We start from the raw sequence: 21738 nt of genomic DNA, 5'->3' as shown, positions 1-21738 counted from the left end.
CTCCTCCCTCTCCCCACACAGTCTGCCCCTTACTTTCCAATCCTAATAAAAGGCCTCATCCTGAAATGTCTCATTAGATGCTGAGTTCTTCCAGCATTCTCGGTGAGTTGCCCAAAAGTTTTATCATCTTCAGAAAATCAATTTCAGTCGCATAGCGTGTCTCAGAGAAACAGAACAAATAATATATTCCTCAAAAGGAAGCAAATTTGGAAGGAAAGTAACTGTTTATCCATCGGGAAACCTGAAAGCATGGGTACAAAAGAGCCAATTTCCACAGAGTTCATTGCAAATATAAGATAAAGCACACAACCAAAATAGTAATGCAATGTCTACAATACTATGCAACAGTCTTAGGCACATAAATATAGCTTGGGCGCCTAAAACTTTTGGACAGTACTGTAGTAATTTTTATTGCACTGTACTGCTGCTGCAAAAAAGAAACAAATTTCATGACATATGTGAGTGATGATAAACATGATTCTGATATGGGTCTCTATTGTGGACTGAGAGTGGAAAGGTGACTGGGAGAAGTGAATCATGGTTTGGGGTAAAAGGGAAGGGAGAGGGGAGGGAGCACGAAGCACCAGAGAGACATTCTGTAATAATCAATAAAACAATTATTTGGAATCAAATGACCTTGCCTGCTGTCTCAGGGCTGGGTGTGTCTGCACCCGTGCCAACCCCCACCCCTGACACTCCATCTCTGGCACCTGTCCCACACCCCTCCTATGGCACTCCACTCTCACTATTCCCAATATTCTTTGCTCCCACCAGATTTACAATCTTCTCTCTTTGGACCACACTGACAAACACAGTACCATGAAAAAGTCTTCAGTGCCCTAGCTATATATACATACCAAAGACTTTTGCACAGTACTGTACAATAAAAATACACTTTCAAATGTTTTTCTCCAGTTTTAATAAACTAATGGACACATTACCTGCTTTAGAAATTTTGCAGCCAATTAGAAATAAACAGCATCTTTCAATGCTACCTGCACAATATAATCTATATGGTGTCAAATAGGTCAGCAGAATCTGGAACTGTGCTACCATTTTTTAAATTAATTTATCAAATGTCACGGGAAGGTTAGATCTGAAATAAAGAAAGGAAAACCCTTGGAAGAATTCTTTCAATTCCAAAAACAAAGCAACCTGCATTCGGCTCTCCCTTCAGTAACATAAAATACAAACTGTATATTACATTTGCCTAATCAAATTATTGCTGTAATCATTTAAAAAAAATATTACAATCGCACAAAAAAACAACTTCAAAAGAGAATGCCATCATGTAGGTGAAGAGCTCGCCTGATATTCAAGCTGTTTGAAGCAATGAATTGTTGTGCAGCTTATAGTTTGACTGGACTGAAATGGATGAGAAAACCAACAGGCCACAAATTGCATAGGCTGTCTTCTATGCTTGAATTCCCATTATGCTCTCAGACAAAACTCTGCATTACCAATGCTTAATCATAAAATGCACCACAGCTTGCTCCTAGCGCCACTGAGTAGCAATGAAAGAAGAAATATTTATTTCTTAAGAAATTCTTGAAAGTTTTTCAGTGTAAAAGCTGAATGAAAAGTAAAGCACTGATATTGAACTCTTTGACTACAACTCATTGCACAATTTACTGGTACGGCTTTGAATTTACAGGCAGGTCCCACAAAAAGTACATTTCCAGCTCAACCATCACAACCAGAAATTTTCCTCTGACAGCACACCCCCCCCCCCCCCATACTGTTTTCCAATCACTTTAAAATTATATCTTTTGGTATTAGCCATTTCCACCATAGGAAAAAGTCTGGTTGTCCACTGGTCTATGCCTCATATCATCTTGTTCACCCTTGTCAAGTCAGCTCTCATTTTCCTTGACTCCAAAGAGAAAATCCCTAGTTCATTCAACCTATCCTCATAAGACATGCTCTCTAAACCATGTAACATCCTGGTAAACCTCCACTACACTCTTTCTAAAGCTTCTATATCCTTCCCCTAATGAGGCAAGCAGAACTGAACATAATATTCCAAGTGTGGTCTAATCATTACTTTATGAAGCCATGGTACTGCCTCGCAGCTCTTGAACTCATTCCCCTGACTAATGAAAATCAACAAATCAATTCTCTCCTCAACCATTTTATCAACTTGTGCAGCATCAGCTATGGATCTGGACCCCAAGATCCTTCTTTTCCTCCACACCGCTAATAATTCTGCCATTAACCTTACATTCTGCCTTCAAAGTCAACCTTCCAAAATGCATCACTTCATACTTCTACAGATTAAACTCCATCTGTCACTTCTCATCCCAGCTCTGAAACCTATCAGTATCCCGTTATAACCTACTACAACCTTCTACACAATCCGCAACACCACCAACCTTTGTGTCATGTGAAAACTTACCATCCCACCTGTCCAGTTCCTCATCCAAGTTATTTATAAAAATCACAATGCAGCAGTCCCCCTTCTATTGAGTCAGTCGCTGAAGCCATTAGCAATTTCAGAAAAACAAAATCAACCTACTGATTAGGAAAATCACTGAACACAAATCCCAAAATAACAAAAATAGAAGTCAAAGTGACAGTCAACAGGAAGTTCAGGGCACACATCAGCTTCCCATTTCCTGCCACTTCTGCATCCCACTCCGACCTCAGAGTTTTTGATCTCCTGCTCAATGCAGATTTCTAAACAGCATTTCATCTGTCTGGGCATGTTCCAGCATTCTGGAATTAATATTGAATTATATGACTTTGGTAACTTGACTATCTGAACCAGTCATGCATCTGTGTTATTAGCTCACTCTGCTTTCTTTTCCTTTTATTCACCCTCTGGGAGTGGACAACACACACAACCGGACCTGATGGGTCTGTCCTGAAGAGCGGTTCTCGGCCTGAAACATCAGCTGTTTTTTTCATTTTTCATGGATGCTGCCTGACCTACTGAGTTCCTCCAGCATTTTGAGTGTATTGATGGGAATGCCTTCCTGCTCTGCATTACAAAACTGCTACGTTCTTTTGTCTACTTTCTCACTCTATAACCTTCTCATTCATTGACCAGTTAACTTTGGTTACAGCTTATCTCAATGTCACTCTAGGTTTACCCTAACAGAGACAACCCCACTCACCCTCTCTGAAGATAAACAAATTTCTTCCCTCTCCTTTTCCAGTTCAGATATAACAAGAGGTTATCTTAAACAAACAGAGGGATGCCAAGTGAAAGCAAAATTTGTGGTTAGCAAAGGAGATAAAGAATTATGCTGAACTGAAAACCAGGACATACAACATGCCAAGAGGTAGTGGTAGACCAGAGTACTATGAAGTTTTTTTAATATCCAGATGCAGAAAACTAAAAACCTCAAAAGGGAGAAATGGATTTTGTGAAAATATAGTACAAAAGCAAACAGTAAAAGTTTCTCAGAATGAATAAATAGGAAGACAGTGGCAACAGTGGGGTGTTGAATTAGTAATAGCTATAGATATGTTGAGTATTCACTGTTTGCACTGGTTTTCACCATGGAAGTCTAAGTTAATAAGATTCAGAAGGGCCAAATTCAAATAACATGGTAGGACTTAGAAAAATACCAAATACAAGGGAAGAAGTCTTGGATAGACTCAAAGGGCTAAAGCAGAACAAGACTCCAGGACCAGTTGGACTGACTTGGGTTTTAAAGGAAGTGGCTGCAGAGATATTGAGCCATTAGCTGATAATTTTCGTAACTTGTGAAACACCAGGCAGGTACCAGAAGATCAGACAACAGTCAAAGTGATTCCCATCTTCAAAAAAGTAGGAAAGCAGAAGACAGGGAATTCACAAGCCAGTTATTTTAACAGCTATTATTGGCAAGATGCTAGAGTCAATAATCAAAGAGGAAATAATTAATTATTATGGAAAACGGAAAACAATTAAATCTAGTTAACATGATTTTATGAAAGATAAATTAAGTTTGACAAATTTGACTGAATTTTTTGCAAAGACAACAGGGAAAGTTAATGGAAGGGAATGTTTAAGTATAGTGAATTTAGATTTCCAAAAGGCTTCTGATAAGGTGCCACAGAGGAGGCTGTCTCCCTGAAAACGGAGCTAGAATAAATAGTTTCTTTCCATACCAGAAGGGTATAAATAATGGAGTAGCTCAGGGATCAGTCATTGACCCAGAATTGTTTACTACTTAAATCGGTGACTGGGAGAAAGGAATGGTAAGTAAGGTTTTCAAATTTTGGGATTCACAACAAAGGGGTTAGAGTTTTAAAAAAGTGATGTTTTGGTGCAATTATACAGGGTGTTGGTGAAGCCTCACCTGGAATACTGTGTACGGTTCAAGTTCTCTTTAAAAAAATACCCTAATATTGCCGAAAGTACATTGGGCTAATTTCTGAATGAGAAGGTTGCCAGACCAAGTGAGACTAAGAAACTTAAGCCTGTCTCCCTTGAAGTTTAGTAGAATGAGAGATGACCTTATTCAAACCAATTAGATCTTAAGGCTGCTTGACATAATAGATGCAGAATGATTTCAACAAATTACACTCGCAAATGACATAAAAATCAGCAGAGTTGAAGTCGGTGAGGAAAGATGTCAAAGAATTCAGCAGAATATGGACCAGCTGGAAACTTAGGCAGAGAAATGGCAGATGGAGTTTAAGACCAACAATAAAATAACAATGCTTAAGAGGCACTAGAACAGGCAGGGACTAGAGCAGGAGTTCCGAGCCTGTGGTCCACGGACCACTCGGTTAATGGTGGGGGTCCATGGCATAAAAAAAGCTTGGGAACCTAGGGAATAGAGGTATTAGACCACATGCAGATGGTGAGATTCAGCTTGATTGACATTATTTGATTAGACACGATAGGGCTGTTCCTCTTTGTATTGTTCTACATTTTATAAGTGTGAAGTGATTTAAAAGGAAAGTATAGAGTAAATGGTGAAATGTAAGAGGGATGCAGCTCCATACCTCCATGAAAGTAGCGTGGACAGAGTGCTAAAGCAGGCATAGAAATGCCCCCCTTCATTGGTTGGGACATTGAATATAAAAGTTGAGAAGTAATGTAGCAGCCGTGGTCAAGCCATATTTAAGCATTACATGCAGTTCTGGTTGCCCCATTACAAGAAGGATGTTGGACTGAGTGCAAAAGAGGTTCATCAGGATGTTGCCGGGATTCGAGAGCATTGACTATAAAGGGAGTTGCACAAGCCTGGATTGTTTTCTCTGGAACACAAGAATTAGAATCCAGTTTATATCACTGAAATAAGTTTCAAAGTTTGTTGTTTGCGGAAGGGGTACAGTGCAAGGCTTAAAAAGTCCTATAAATGACAAATAAACAAATAGTCCAAATGATGAATATGAGGTAGTGTTCATGAGTTCATGGACTGATGGTGGAGGAGGTGGGAAAGAAGCTGTTTTTAAAACATTGTGTGTGGTTTTTCAGACACCTGTACCTCCTCCCTGATGGTAGTAATGCAAAGAGGGCTTATCCCAGATGGTTAGGCTCTTTAATGATGGATGCTGCCTTTTTGAAGCATGCCTCTTGAAGATGTTCTTGATGGCAGGGAAGGTTGTGCACTTGATGCAGCTGGCTGAATCTACTACCCTCTGCAGCTTCTTGGGATCCCGTCCATTAGCAGCTTCATACCAGGTTGTGATGGGACCCGTCAGAGTGCTCTCCACCGTCTGGGCCGGAGGGTTGACTTGCAGATAGTGAGCCAGAATCTTTTTCCCAGAGTGGAAATGTCAAATACTAGAGGGCAGAGCTTTCAGTAGAGAGGGGGGAAAGTTCACAGAAGATGTACAAGACGGTTTTTGTTTTTATGTAGAATGTGCTGCCAATGTAAATGGAAGAAGCAGGTAAAATAGTAACATTTTAAGAATTCCTACAAATTACAAAATAAACAAATGGTCCAAATGATTTAGACAATAACAAAAACAGGCGGGGAACAAAGGGATATAAACCGTGTGTAAGCAAATGGAATTAGTTTGGGTTGGTATCATGGTCGGCATAGATGTAGTAGCCAAAGGGCCTATTCCTATGCTATACTGTTCTGTTTTATGCTTTTACTATTGTGAAATTCTTGCACAAGTGTACATAATTACAAGGTTCCAGTCATTTAAAATTGAGGTACATAGAAATTCCTTCCCACAGAAATTGGTGAAACTCAGAATTCTCTAGCCTAGAAGGTGGTGGAAGATGGATTATTAGAAGTATTTAAAATGGAGGTGCATAAAGTTTGATAGATCAAGGAATGAAAGGAGTTGGGAGTAAAGGTTAGTCAGGATCATATTAAATGATGTCTTGAACGGCCTAATCGTCTTTTTTATTAAGAGTTTCCATAATTAGTCTTTTTTTAAGATTTGCATTTTATTTTTGAATGTTCATCAGCCCCAAGACACTGGTAAGATTCATAGAAGTTCTCTGAGTAGGTGGCTATGTGAAACTGACATGAACTGTCACCAAAGTGCCTAAAAATAAATGAAAAAGTTATGGATTGTCAGTTCCAAAGTACAATAGAAATAAAATGCAGAACACCATGAAATGACATTGGAATCTGATTTATTCAATAACATTGGACTGTGACGCCCGTCACTATGAGCTTCTAACATAAAACAGGAAGAATTAAGATACCAACCGAGATATCAGCAATATCTGACATTCCTTTGCACACATCAAAATAAAACTGTAACATTTGATTGATATCATCATGTTACAATCATTATTCTCATTGCCATAAAGACTGAAAATACTATGAGAAGACTATCACATTTTAACTGTTTCATTTTATAAATCACATGAAAGAAGATTTGACTATTGGTGAACTGTACAAATCAAACCCACGAGAGCCATGAACTGCCTAGTCCATCACAGGTAAAGCCCTCCCCACAACTGAGCACATCTACATGGAGTGCTGCTGCAGGAAATCAGCATCCATTATCCAGGACCCCCACGACCCAGGCCATGCTCTCTTCTCCCTACTGTCATCGTGAAGAAGGTACAGAAGCCTCAGTACACACATCACCAGGTTCAGGAACAGTTATTACTCCTCAACTATCAGGCTCTTGAACCAAAGGGGATAACTTCACTTGCCCCATCACTGAACTTTTTCTACAAACTATGGACTGACTTTCAAGGACTCTTCATCGCATGCTTTCGATGTATCTATTTATTTATTTATTAATTATTATTTCTTTCTCTTTTCCATATCCTGTTGGGTGAAGCCTTTCATTGATTCTATTGCATTTCCTGGATTTCCCATGTATTACCGCAAGAAAAAGAATCTCAGGGTAGTATATGGTGATGTATATATACTTTGATAATAAATTTTCTTTGGACTTTGGAAAGGAAGAACCTGAAACAAAAACAGGATTTGTCTCCGTCTTCAGTGCACAGCATTCTTCAATGATAAACAAAGGCAAAATAGGCAGTATTCTCTCCTAGCAGCCTACATCAATTTTGCATCTTAAAATCTGAAACAGAAATGCATACTGCACTTGCTTGATTGCTTCATGACAAAATCTTTGATTTCAGCCTTTCCCAGTGATGAAAGGCACACAGCTGTGAATGCTGCTCGGAATTTAACTTCTATGTAAGTCTGATCGAGTGGCATCACACCAGCACCTCACTGCATTCATATGTAGACAAGATATTAGAAGTTGCTATTGTGAAAATGAAATTAAGCCAAAAGTCGTAAAGTATATTCACGCCAAGCTTAGTGCTGTCTGCAAACTTTATAAAATAAGATGGCAGAGTGTAAAAATACTTCCATGCCAGTATCAAAAGTAATGGACTGTATAGCACTTCTGAGATTGAGGAAAGATGGTAAGCATGTCTTAAGTGAATAATAATGAAAAGTGAATCATTCTATCAAATCAAACATGATTCATGTGATGACTTATTTCACAAGGTGCAGTGGTGTACTTTTTGAAGTATATGAATTATTATTTTCATTAACAAAACCATTCAGGATAACCTGGTATCATGTCATATTTGCATTAGACATGGTGTCACAGATAGATAGAGCCATAAAAAGAACTCTTGGCACAGGAGTACAGGAATTGTGATGTTATATTAAAGTTGAGATATACAAAATTATGAGGGGTATAGATAGGGTGAATGCATGCAGGCTTTTTCTCCTCAGGATGGGTGAGACTAGACTAGAGGTCATAGGTTTATTGTAAAGGTGAAATATTTAAGAGGAAGACAAATCTCAGGGTTATATACTGCATACATACTTTGAATCTTTGAATCAGAGGGTAACCACTTCAGCCAGAGGGTAGAGCAAGTGTGAATCGAGCTGTCAGCAGAAATCGTAGATATGGGTTACAACTGTAACACTGAAGAAAAGTTCAGATAGGTATCTGGGTGAGAGTGGTATGGAGAGCTACAGTCTAGGTACAGGTAGATGAAACAAGACAGGAAACCAGGGCAGCATAGAGCAAATGGGCTGAAAGGTCTTTTTCTGTGCTGCAGTGCTCTTTGACTCTATGCAGTCAGCATATTGTCACATAATATTAAATAACACAAACTTTAATCATTATAATTTTATTGTGTTTTGGAAGTTCGTGGAAAGTTGCTTACTTAATGGTAATTGAATCACGCTAGGTCATAATTCAAGATTCAAGATTCAAAAACTTTATTGTCATTCTAACCGTACATCAGCTCTGCAGGGCAGAATGAGATAGTGTTTCCCAGGAGCAGTGCAATCATAACATAACAAATGCAACACTAAATAATAAACATAACAATAAATAGTAAAACACAACAGCCACATGTCAGTTAAAAACAAGTTATAAGTGTCCAGTGCAAGTTAAAAGTGTCCAAAGCAGAGTCAGGTAGAGCAGCTATTTAGCAGTCTGACTGCCTGTGGGAGGAAGCTGTTTAGTAGCCTTGTGGTTTTAGTTTTGATGCTCCTGTAACGTTTACCTGATGGCAGAGAACAAATAGTTCATGTAGATAGAGCTTGTATACCAAAATTATAGACCACTGGTGTGGCATCGATAATTGACCTTCAATTTTGACTTAGCGTTCCAGATTGAAAATGTTGCAAGAGTTACCTATTCCAATACTGTGCTTCTACCTACATGCTACTATCTCATGTGAAATATTCATAAAAGAACAAGATCTTGGCAAACTTATATACCTCCACAGTCAAACAACCTGCAGGTGACAGCTGGCATGAAGAATGCTTGTAAGAATGAAGAAAACCCAACAATCATGAAGAAGATCCAACAATCACAAGAATTCTGGCCTTTTTTCCCCCTTATTTATAAGGTCTGTAATGGAGGGAAATAGTCTGGAGTTTTTAAAAGATGTGAATGGGCAATTACTGGTTTCTATTCAGCCAGTTTCTGCTGAACCAAATGACCTCCTGCATTAGCACTTCGTATTCTGCACAAACTCAATCCCATCAAACAAAAAGGAACACAGAGTAAAATGAATAGGGGAGCTATTTAGTGTTGGCAATGACCCTTTAAAATATTTCAAAGTAAGTGATTTAAACTTAAAAAGATGCCTATTATCCACACCATAAACAACAAGTAGTTATCAATATCATTGTCATTTTAATGTGATAATTGTTAACAATGGTGTCAACTCTCACAGTGGTTTAGAATGTGAATGTCTTTTTTTAATCTTAATCCTGCTGGAATTCAATTTGCTCACTAATTCATCCTAGTTTGTGTTTGTTCCTCAATGCTTTAATCTCACCATTTAACAAGATATTCTGTCCCATTATTAAGTTTATAAATTGTAAGTACAGTGTATGCCATCTTTGACAGAAAGGACATTACATGTTGGTACTACAAACATTGTCAGTGGCACAATGCAAAATGTTATAAATAAGCTAGAATTAATTACTATATATCAAAACAAATTTCCATAACAAACCAGATCACAGTAGATTCATCTCCATAGATGCCACACATCAGATGTTTCAGCAAAACTGAAGCAATCACTTGACCCCATTTATTAGAACACATTTAATCATCTTACTAAAAGAAAGTACCTTCATCTCAATCATCCCATAATGCTAAAATGTTACAAAAGGGAGTTAATAAACATTAAATGTCCAAAGGTTATAATTCTTCAAACCTGTTGTTCAGTTGTGGTCTGGGAAGGAGCTTCTACTGCAGAGTTTCCCACCACCTGCAGTCACTCCATGCAGTGTCGTTCCTGTGACATCATGGAGAGCACTGACCTCAACCCACAGTCCCCGTTCACATGAGAAGAATCTGCACAAGTATTTCTATCCCACTCTCCCTCCCTGGGCAAATATAAAGCATGAAACGTGGGTAAAAGGAGTATCTTACAATTAATGGGAAATATACAGGCATTTTATGAAGAAATCAGATGCACACATCAAAAGACTACGTCTTGCAGTGTCCTTTGAGCATACTAGTTTTAATTACACGAGGGAGACACAAAGACTGCAGATGCTGGAATCTGGAGCAACAATTTACAGCCATAGCTCGATACAGTTTTTAAATGATTATGCACTCAGGACTCATAGAGACAATGATATTTACCACTTAAATAGCAGAATATGTTGATCAGAATTGATAGTAGAAGTTACTATTGATTTCCAGTCTCTCCCTCTGCGAACATCAATGGCATTAAAATCTAACACTTTTAAGCTCCCTTCACATTGTCTTTGTTTATGTTTTAAATACATTTCTGAAGTTTTTTTAAATTTAATTTCATTAAGATACAGTGCGGAGTAGGATTTTCCAGCACTTTGAGCCACAGCGCTTTGCAACCCTCAATTTAACCCTAGCATAGTCATGGGAAATTTTACAGTGACTAATTAACCTACCAACTGGTAGGTCTTTGGACTGTGGCAGGAAACCAGAGCACCTGGAGGAAAACCACATGATCACGGGGAGAACATGCAAAGTCCTTTCAGGCAGCAGCGGGAATTGAACCCAGGTCACTGGTACTGTAAAGTTTTGAGCTAACCATTACGCTAACCATTAAATAACTGAAGCAGTCTTTGTTGTTAATAATACAGCCAAAGCCAATCAATGCAAAAATAAAGTTCTGGGATTAGAGATGCAACATAAATCGTGTCATACGTAACCAGTCATAAGGTAGGTACGCCAGAAAAAAACAAAATCTGAGAACAAATTCATGCCCCGGCAGTGGCAATGATCACAGCACATATAGTGGTGTGAGGTCACTGAATACTACTTCCAAAGCTTGTTCTATTGGTTGAAGGAATTTTAAAGGTAAAGTACAATTAGCACATGGAAAAAAAAATCATTGCCCAATTGGTCATTCTTAATCAAGAAAAACTGTACTCTGAATTAAATCTTTAAATGTTGGCTAAGCTACTTCTTCCCAGGTTTTCTGCTGACGCTTTGTCATGAAGTAGCTTTTTTTTTATCCTGTTGAACTTCCTCACTTCTTCTACAACCAGCTCTGCAGAATTAGTCAACAAAGCAAGTGAGAAGAGATCAACACAATCTCATTTCTTATCCCTTCATCTAATTCAACTAAGTGGCTTGGATTAAGTTCAACTTTTTAAAATGTAATTTAAATCTAAAGTTGAATTATTACTAAGCGATCCACAAACTTCAGATCCAAAACCTTGAAATAAATACCCAAACTCAAGCCCCATTTATTAGGAGCTTCAACATAGTGGAAAAAATACTGAGGAGCTTAATAAAAATATCAAACAAAAGGTTAAGGCAGGTAACATACGGTAAAGGGATATTAGCAAATAAACAAAATCTTGGGCTAAAGCTTATATCTTAACTGTATCTTAAAGGGGGAAATATGATGCTGAAATGCTCAGAAATCCAGAGGTTAGAGCCTTATCAGCTGCAAACATAGCCCCCACAGTAGAATATTTAAATCTTACAATGCCCAAGTGGACAAAATAGAGGAGGAGTTGTTGGGAGAGAGAGAGAAAGGAAGAAAGAGTGAATGAGTGAGTGTGAGTGAGAGAGAGAGAGAGAGAGAGCAAGAGAAGGAGAGATAAGGAGAGAGGAGTGAAACCACAAGGATTCGTAAACAAAATAAAAATGTCAACACTACTTAACCAGAGCTTGGAGTTCTCAAGAACAGTGTCATCAAATGAGCATAACACGATGCAAAGTCAGGCACAAGGTAAGGCATTTTGGATGACTTAAGATTTTACAAAGTCAAGTGAGGCAGGCCAGACAAAACATTTTGAAATAATCAGGTCCAATTTTAACCAGGGCATGAACCAAGGGGTGGTGTGTGGGAAGTCAGAGGTTACAGTCTTGAGGCCCTTTACGTGATCAGCTTGGAAACCACTCTTTTGACCTTACTCAAAACCATGCCCTGCTAGTTTGACATAGCCTTCCAACGATTCCAAGACTTAGCCACTTGCATGGGATTGTTGAAATTCTCATTGATAACTATGCTTCAGGTATTTGAAACATTCCACAGTCACTCTTCCTACTCCTGCCTTAAATACCCAGACAAGATCTGTTTTGTGAGATTGCTTTCTTCCATTCTTTTGATATGCACATCAATCTTGATGTGATCATGCTTCCACCAAGATCTCAACATTGCTCATTCTGTCCTGCTCAGTACATATTCTTCACTGAGTTCTGTGTCAGAGGTCAATATCTCACAGCTATAAAGGACGAGTGTATTACAGATCTCCAGTTTGGCAGGGATATTGTCATTCTGTTGTTTGAGTACATTTATTATGAATTGACAATTCTCCTACCCAGAGATGAATCACTGGAGCTTTTATTGTCCTTATACTTCAACTGGATTACATTTTTTCCAATGGTGTTTCATAAATGGAGATGACCAGCGCAGGGTATTAGACGGAAGGACAGGCTGGAAGAAGACTTCTCTATAGCACCTTAGTCCCAGCTTTGGTCTTCAAAGATCATTTTCCCATTACCTCACAACAGAGGAGGTCATTCAACCCATTGAGACTATGCCAGCTCATGAAGCAATCCATTAATGTCTCTCTGCTACCTCTTCTTTCTTGAATCACTCACAACTCCATCCTGCTTTGCCTACCATCCACCTGCACGGGAGCAATTCACAGCAGCCAACAAACCTACTGATCGGCACACCCTTTGGAAGAACCATGGGCACCAGAAAAAACAAAAGCGCAGCTACAAAAAAGTGTGTGAACTCCACACAGATAGCACCCGAGGTCAGGACTGAACCCAGATTGTGGAACTGTAAGGAAGCATTATAACTTACTGTGCCACTGTAGCAGCTGTGAGTCTGTAAGGTTATTTGTCTCTGTGGCAAGACCGAGAATGCAGATAATGAACAAACTCAGCAATATTTACCTCATACTTCGCTCCATTCAAGCTCTCAGCAGTGTCAGGACAATCAACACTTTTTGTCACTATTTTCTACATGTGACTACAATTAGCTGGACAAATTATGTGAATTTTCTTTAGTGACTCCTTGACTCTTTTTGTAAGACCATAAGATGCAGGAGCATAATTATACCATTTATCCCATCAAGCCTGCTCTGCCATTACAGATCTATTTCCCTCTCAGCTCCAGTCTCCTGCCTTCTCCCTGTATCTTCATGTCCTGACGAGTCAAGAATCTATCTCTACTTTAAATATACTCAATGACTTGTCCTCCATTGCTCTCTGTGGAAACAAATTCTAGAGATTCACCAATCTCTCGCTAAAGAAATTCCTCCTCATCTCCATTCTAAAAGGGCATCCCTCTATTCAGAGGCTGTGCCCTCTGGTCCTAGACTCCCTCACCATAGGAAACATTCTCTCCACATCCACTCTTTGGAGAATAACCCATGCTGTTAACTCTGTTTATTAAGTCCATGTCCTGCTCTAATATTTATCCTATAATGAAAATCAGACCTGTAAAAATTGGACCAGGATAAAGTTACACTTCATTCTTCCATAGGAACTGAATGTTGGAAAGCATGCGATCTTGGCAATGGCATAGATTTGGGGGGGTGGGTTTGAAAATCAGTTTAGATTAAATATGACTTCAGGGTTATCCACGCTCTGGCTCACTTACCTTGGAAAGAATGGAGTTTATATTAGGTATCAATATTTAGTTCTGTGAAACTGCAATTCACCCACATCTGGCAGTCAGGCAACTTAGGAATAATGGAGGAGTGAAAAGAGCTACCAGTGGCTAGCATTAGCTTCAATTTGTACACTGATTCTTCCCTCTGCAACGATGCTCCCAAAGGGTAGCATGAAGATCTAGAATAGATAATATAATCTACAATTATACCAGATTCTAGAGTGTCAACATCAGCAATCTAGGAACAGAGGTTTCAAACTGTAACCATCTTCCTTTCAGTTTTTAGCCTGAGCTTCTAAACAGTTCCAAAATTTCCGCGTTTACCACACAAAGCTTCCAATGTTTACAAAGCAGCTTCTTCCACAGTACAAAATGTTGCTCAACATCTTTCCCTGCATCATGACATTAGCATTTATGTACCTCTGTTTACAAACATCTGGAAAATGTATTTACTCAACAATAACATCATTTTAAAAAATAAAAGCTCCTTTAATAAGCTAGATTGATTTACTGAGATTACGATACATCCTGAATTTGGAAAAAACGTAGTCATTCCATCAGAAAACAATCCTGAAAGGACCCTGTTAAAAACAAGAGAAAATATGCAGATGCTGGAAATCTGAGCAACACACACAAATTGCTGGAGGCACTCAGCAGGCCAGGCAGCATCTATGGAAAAGAGTACAGTCGACATTTCAGGCTGAAACCCTTCATCAGGACTAGAGAGCCAGACAGCACCTATGGAAAAGAGTACACTTGACGTTTCAGGCCGAGACACTTCAGCAGTACTGGAGAAAACAAAATCTTTACTTTTTCCTTAGTCCCAATGAAGGGTCTTGGCCTGAAACGTCGACTGTACTCTTTTTCATAGATGCTGTCTGTCCTGATGAGGGCCCTGTTAAAGTTGAACTTTGATCTTTCCACATTGACAAGGGTCTTGGTTCATATTCAAGTGTCTGTTGATTTTACAGGAGGTGCAAAATGTCACTCCCTCCAGGACTGCATGTACTTTACACATGGAGAGTGCATTAAATATGCATTACCTCAACAATCTGAACATAACCACTGAGATATATATAAATGTTTATTGTCTGTTGCTGATTATAAATGTTTCCAGAACAAACTGCTCAATCACTCAGATTAGGTAATAACCTCTATACAGAAACTCTGATAACTTTCTGTAGACAAAGTTTTTAACTATGGGTAAAATTCAAGGACACACAGAGCTTCTCCTTGTACTGTAATCAATTCCAACATTCCAAAACATAATTTGAAAGATTTGCTGTTCTGAATAATTTAAAATTCAATTTTAGGACATAGAGCACTGAAAAAAAAATTCCTTGTAGTATTGATTTTACCCATAATCTCTTGGCCAAAATAAATGACATTTTGTTGCACTTGGTGGATAAAAGTTGCAAAATGTTTAGTCACTGTGTAATCAATTTGAACTTTCACCTGTGGCGATCACATAGGAGATCAATTGCAAGTGATTATATCTTAAAATTTTATCAGACACTTCTGGGCACTATCCACGTTAAGGTAACTGTTCTATTCACAATATTTGGCATCCCCAAATGATGCAATTATTTGCACAATGATCATAGAGCATGAAGCTCCTTCTTTTCTTATATAGACTCTCAGGATCAGAGATAAATTGCTTTCACTTGGCTTTTGTGAGTTCTATGGTGTCTGATGATACTAACAATGTAGGAACCTCTGATTCTACCAAGATGGACAGGACGTCCTTGATGGGACAAATGGGCAAGCAGTTACGTACTCCCAATGCATAACCTCAAAGTTCTCAACAAAATCCTCCAAACTCACTGGAGAGTGAGTGAACCAAAATCAATCATTTTTCACAGGCCAGCACAGGCAGTGATTAAACTTTGCTATACTCATTTGGTTCTAAACTGAAGGCGCTACATCAAACTTATGTTGTTTTGGTAATGAATCCATTGAAAATCATGCACAATCGTTAGCAAACAAAGTTTCTGGGTCATGTCTGCATGGTTCACATTCATGTAGACCTGCTGAGTAAGACTGTAGTTGTTTTAAGGGAAAGAATCAATCATCATACAATCATGATTAAGCTTGAGCACATTCATCTGGTGTACATGGCTTTGGCAATCTTCCAAGGTGAAGCATGGTTAAGATGACAGTAGTTGCCACACTGTGTAACTTATCTCTGCACAATGAATTAATTAAGAATTTTTTTCACTAAATGAGATCATATTTCAACCAAAGTATTCCTCTAGAGAATATCTGTAACAAGGTCAATTGAAATGATATATTAATGGAAGTTATAAAACTTAAATAAAATTAGAGACTCCAATATTTTTCATATTTTCTAAGTAAGTTATTGGGTTTTGATGCCATAGCCCTACTTCACAGCAACTGGAATCTGGCTGCTGAAAGGCTGCTCCCTTTCACTTCCAGTCCACACAGAAGTCCTTATTACCTTTGAAAAGATCTTACCATAAGTAGGCTGATGTAAGACCGTTACTAAATGCCAAAAGAAGAAGCAATATAGAATGAGTCACTAAGGGGCACAGACAAATGTGGAATTGAAATGCCATCTTGGAAGATGAACTTGTGTCTATACAAGGAAGGGCATCGATGTCCTTAATGAGCAAACCAGACAACCTCTCGGTAGACATGCATACATGTACTTGCATATATAACAATAAACTCAACTTTGACTTTCTTCTTTGGATTACTGAATGAAACCTTTTCCCAGCATCTAACCTCTTGGATTTACATGATATATCTCAATAAAATCCAATTAATATATGCCCAACTGTTCAAGAATTCTTCATACATCAAAGCCTTCATCCTAGAAACTAACCCAGTCAACCTCTTAAGCACTGTCTCCAATGCAATACTACCTCAAAAACATGAAGAGCAAAACAGTACACAGTGCCCCAGGGTGGTTTCAATAGAGCCTACTTATGTTTATGCCCAAAATCCCTTGTAATAAAGGCCAATATTCCTTTAATTACTGCTAATCTGCCATGTATTTTTGTTTCATGTTCTCAGACTCCAGATCACTACATATAGCCTCACACTGTTTAAATAATTTGCCTTTTCATTCTTCCTTCCAAAGTGGATCAGCTACATTGGTCAACATAATACTGCCAATATTTGCTCAGATACTTAAAACCTTTCTATATACATTTACAGACTTTTTACTTCCTACGTATCCACCTTTCCCAACTCAGCATCAATAGCAAATGTGGCTACAGTGCACTTGGGCCCCTTTAACTAATCAGATGAGAAAATTTATTCATTTATCTAAACTGAGCTTTATTAGTTGGTCACCTTCCTTGTACATGCCAATATACTATCCCTAACTCCATGCATTCTACCTGTGTGTAGTTTAGTGTGACACATTACACATTGCCTTCTGGAAATCCATGCATACTACATCTACTATTACCCCTTTGTTCATTCTGTTAGTCACATACTGAAATAACTCAATTTTTTCAAACATCAATTTTCTTTCATAAAAGCAGGTTGATTCTGCTTGATTGTGTTATTTTCTTTTCCAAATGTCTTGCTATCACCTCCTTAATAATGGATTCTAGTATTTTTCCAATAACAGATGTTACAGTTTCCTGCTTTTAGTCTCTTCTTTGAATATTGTCAGTCCATGTGGTTTCCAGTCCTCTGGGGCCTTTTCAGAATGCAGGGAATTTGGCAGATTTCACCAATGCATCCACTATCTCTAGCCATTCCCTTCAAAGTCTTATGATGTAAGTCCACGGGACATCAGCCTTCAGCCCCATGGTTCACAGATAACATTGTTTTGAATGAAGGCAATTGTTTTAAATTCTTCCTTCCCAAAAGTCTATTACTTATGGGATACTTCAGGCGTCTTTCACCAGGAGAGCCAATCTAAAATAATTATTTGTAATGTCTGCTTTTGCTCAGCTGAAATGGAGTGTGACTGCCGAGGCAAAATGATTTTGTGCCATCAGTGCCTCCATAGCAGCTGTAAACTGCATTAGAAACCACCTTGTATGACAGGATTGCTGCAGAGACTTTATATAGATATGAATATAGCATCCCGGTTGGAGAAAATAATCAGTGTCTACAGGCTCTGCAGAGCCTCCATTGATACCTTGGTCACTTCTATGCTACTAGCTATCTCCTGTATTGGTTCATGCAAGCCTGAAAACATGCCCTTTGTATCACATCAGCCCTTCCATTTGTGACTCTGGTCCAGTTCCCCAGGGACAGTCCATGGATTTCTCCCTCACATTTAGGCAAGCTTCTACCCTAGATTCCCCACGCATACTGCGGCCCAACAGTGTCCAGGGTATCTCTCTGCCACACTTATTCCTTTATCCCAATTTGCTGACCTCTTCCAATTCCAGTCACTGTTGCTGTAGAGTGCTGAATTATCCTCCTCGTTCTTATTCTCCCTTTACTTCTCCTTCATGCTCCAATTGCTCCTTTGTCTCACAGTGATGGTATCTCGGGGAAAGAGAAAATAGGGCCCTCTCCCAGTACCATGCATATTCAAAACAGAAGATGGCTGCACTTGTAGGCTGCACTCAAACAACTTCATGGTGAACGCAACAGGTCAGAAGGCAGAAAGAATGATAACTGTGAATCATATCAAAGGGGCTATTAGCTTACATAACACAATGAGAATCATCTTGGCATCACTTCAAAGTTCCAAGTACTGAAATATTTTGAACCTGATGGTTGTAGGATTATAAATGTTCCTGACCCCAGGGTCATGAGCTGTACATCTTCTATATCCCCTGCTTGATAGTAGTAGTGAGAAGAGGGCATGGTCTAGTTGGTGGTGTCTTTGATGATGGGTTATGAGCCCTTCACCTTCACCCTCCCTCTCCCAAGCATAGAGAACTTCACTCCTTGGGTGTATCTCACTTCTAAGGATTGCAATGTCATGTGCAAAGTTTCAGGCAACTGTTGTCCTATCCTTTCCATTCCTGCTTCCCCCACCTCCCCCTAAACCCAGTAGCCACTCTAACCTCTAAGGCTGCCGCAGTGTGTATTTTTGTTGCTAAGGTCTGGTGTCCCGCTGAGGTTTCTTGTTGGCCACATTCAACCAAGATCACAGGGTTTGGATCTGTATATAAACCTTCCTAATGTTTCAAACTGAATTTTGGCCAATTTCACAATTCGTCTTTGCATTGAGGAGGAAGTGCAGCCTTGTTTACCACGCACCAAAATCAGTGCAATCCAATATCTAGGCGATTGTCCTGGCCAAAAGCCACCCGTTCGCCGCTACTTTCAGACGAACCATCCCTAAACAGTTTGGTTACCTCAAACATGAAATGTTTTGTTAAAACTTAGCGGTGTGTCCGAATTGGCAGTTGGACAACGATGCAAGTGAAATAGAATTAACAATACGCTAAAACGAGATTCGCTCTCTCCTACATTCAATGGTTTTCCACGCAGCCCATATTAAAAGTTTTGCAATACTGTATACGGCGCTTACAACACAGCAGCTGAGAACAGTGGATTCATCACAAGCAGCGAGAGAGGTGTGACCAGGCTGCCGCGGGGTTCTAAGAGGCTGTTACATGGACAATAAGTGTATTTGTCACGGTTCGTTCCCCACCAAGACGATTGGTCAAAACAAAAAACAAAAACAATAGGCGGTATTAGAATGATTCACATTTATGTGTGTACGAGAGAGCGAGAGAGAGAGGGAGAGAGAGACAGACAGAGAGCGAGAGCGAGAAACAGACAGAGAGGGAGAAAGATAGAGAGAGAGGGAAAGAGAGGACATCGCCAGCCCGTATTTCGTCTTTGTCAGACTGTGATAAACCACCGCTGCACAATCTGTACTTTGAAACAACGCGCAGTTCGACACCACACTCGCAGTCTTCTCCCAACTTCACCTCAACTCCCGGCACTACTGCCGTTCTCGAACCAATGCTCGGCTAAAATCATCAGACCGGAACGAAAACATGTCATTAAACGTCAGACTCCAAAATACTTAGTCTATCGTACGCGTTCAAGTGTACAGTTAACCAAGCCAGTTTTACGCCAGTGCATTCGTTGCCACTTGCAGCGAAATACTACATGTCAATATTTACAGCAAGTTGGCTAAACGTATTCAAAACAGCAGCCAGAAGGATGTGTCAACGCTGTTCTGTTTCTCATGGTAGTTAAACTGCTTAAACATGTGGCGTAGGAACGGCCCAGCCACTACGCGAGATCAGTCAATAACAGGCAGCAAAGCGTACGTTGATTCGGAGAGCATCAAAAGAAAACGATGCACTTCTTATAAAATAACATTCACTTGGCACGGGAGTTTAAACAATAATTTCTTGCAACAACCAGCATTAAAAGAGAGCGAGGAAAGATTGGAGAAAGGATGGGGGAGAATGAGGAGAGACAAGAGGCAGGGGAACAAGACAGCGAGAGACGGCTGAGTAAAGGGAGAGGACGAGTTAGAATGAGAGTAAGAAGGGATCAGACTGGTCCGAGCCCCGGTAACTGCAGGATACTACAGTCCTCAGTGACAGCGCCGGGGCTCATACACCCGAACCTTTTAGTGCTCGAATATGCGTTTTAAATGTTTAGAAAACGCTTTTGGTTTTCCATTGTCAGACAGAGTTTTTGTGCAAATGTATGCAGTGATAACAGGCATATCGTTGTGGTTGGAGCCACCGTGCTCCCAATACACTCCCCAGCTCAAGCATCAGCGTTAACTTTGGCGGATTCCGCAACACAGATCCCTCCCTGAGGAAGTACGGGAGAGGAAAGCAAAACAACAAAAAAATGTGCTCCAGCCTCATATTAAAACAGACCCAAGCAAGACATAAAGGAAACTTGCACACCGCAGCTCTGTCCGCGGCTGGGCACTAACTCAACGCAAACGGAGAGGGAAAGTTTAATAACTGCATGCAGTGGGGCTCTTTGTTTTGGACGGGAGTTGCAAGCAGGGCGCCGGGGCTGGGTTTCAAGCTCAATGTTTCTTACCGACGTCTGTCGCTCGGCGATCATGGCCCCGGCTGAGGTGCGGCAGGTTGGCCAAGGTTACCAGCAAAAGTAACCCGCCGCCCAACGCGCTGCTCTTCCTCACTCTCGCCATCGCCACAAGTTTGCACTTGCCGACTTGACCAGTGAAATCCTTTTATTTTTTTTTGGATTGTGCCCCCCAACGAAGAAAATCAAACACTTCCACTCCCTGACGATCTACTTTCATCAAAATAAAATATCAGGAAACAGACCGAACACTTGACGAAAATAAAAGGACAGCAAATGATAATGATGCCCACTTCCCAAAGGGGAGCCGGGGGAGAGAGATCAGAGTGCAGCAGTGGTTCCCGTTACTTGGCTGCCGCCGCTCCCGCCGACGCTGCCTCACTGGAGTGCGAGAGCCAAGCGCTCACACTGTGTGTGCGTGTGTGTGTGTGTGTGTGTGTCTAACCGGAAGTGTTCCTTCCCAAATCACCACACTTTTCCCTCCTCAGATCTCCACACAGAGTGAGTGCAGTCTTCAGCCACACCGACGCTGGATTCGCTGCTGCATACTGCGCGTTCGCGAAGTCTTCCATCACCTCGGGGGGAGGAACCCATCCCCTCACACCTACAGCCTGCTACTCTACTGCTTAGGTTCCTCCAGCAAACAATCGTCAGGCGATTCAACTTCATCTTCGTGCGCTCTGTATTTCCGACTCACTGTCTATGCATACTCCTTGCCATTGACAGGATTTAGACTTCTCGAGTAAGGAGGTCCACATTGACACCGCTGCACCACTTACTAG

At 40.0% G+C, this 21738-nt stretch overlaps 1 protein-coding gene across 3 annotated transcripts in view; it reads right to left on the bottom strand.

Moving 5' to 3' along the window:
* plxdc2b (plexin domain containing 2b) overlaps window positions 1–21507 on the bottom strand; it is a 460874-nt gene extending 439367 nt beyond the window's left edge. Inside the window, exon 1 of one of the 3 annotated variants that reach the window (XM_073054624.1) lies at window positions 20951–21507. In XM_073054624.1, coding sequence (XP_072910725.1) covers window positions 20951–21062 — 112 coding nt within the window. In that variant the 5' untranslated portion in view covers window positions 21063–21507. The remainder of the gene's footprint in view (window positions 1–20950) is intronic. The other 2 variants (XM_073054625.1, XM_073054623.1) reach the window with 2 other exon arrangements.
* Window positions 21508–21738: the final 231 nt, after the last annotated feature.

The sequence above is a fragment of the Hemitrygon akajei genome, chromosome 8, assembly GCF_048418815.1.
Source record: "Hemitrygon akajei chromosome 8, sHemAka1.3, whole genome shotgun sequence".
NCBI lineage: Eukaryota > Metazoa > Chordata > Chondrichthyes > Myliobatiformes > Dasyatidae > Hemitrygon > Hemitrygon akajei.
Note: the sequence above shows the minus strand (reverse complement) of the source record. Positions and strands in the feature narration are given on the sequence as shown.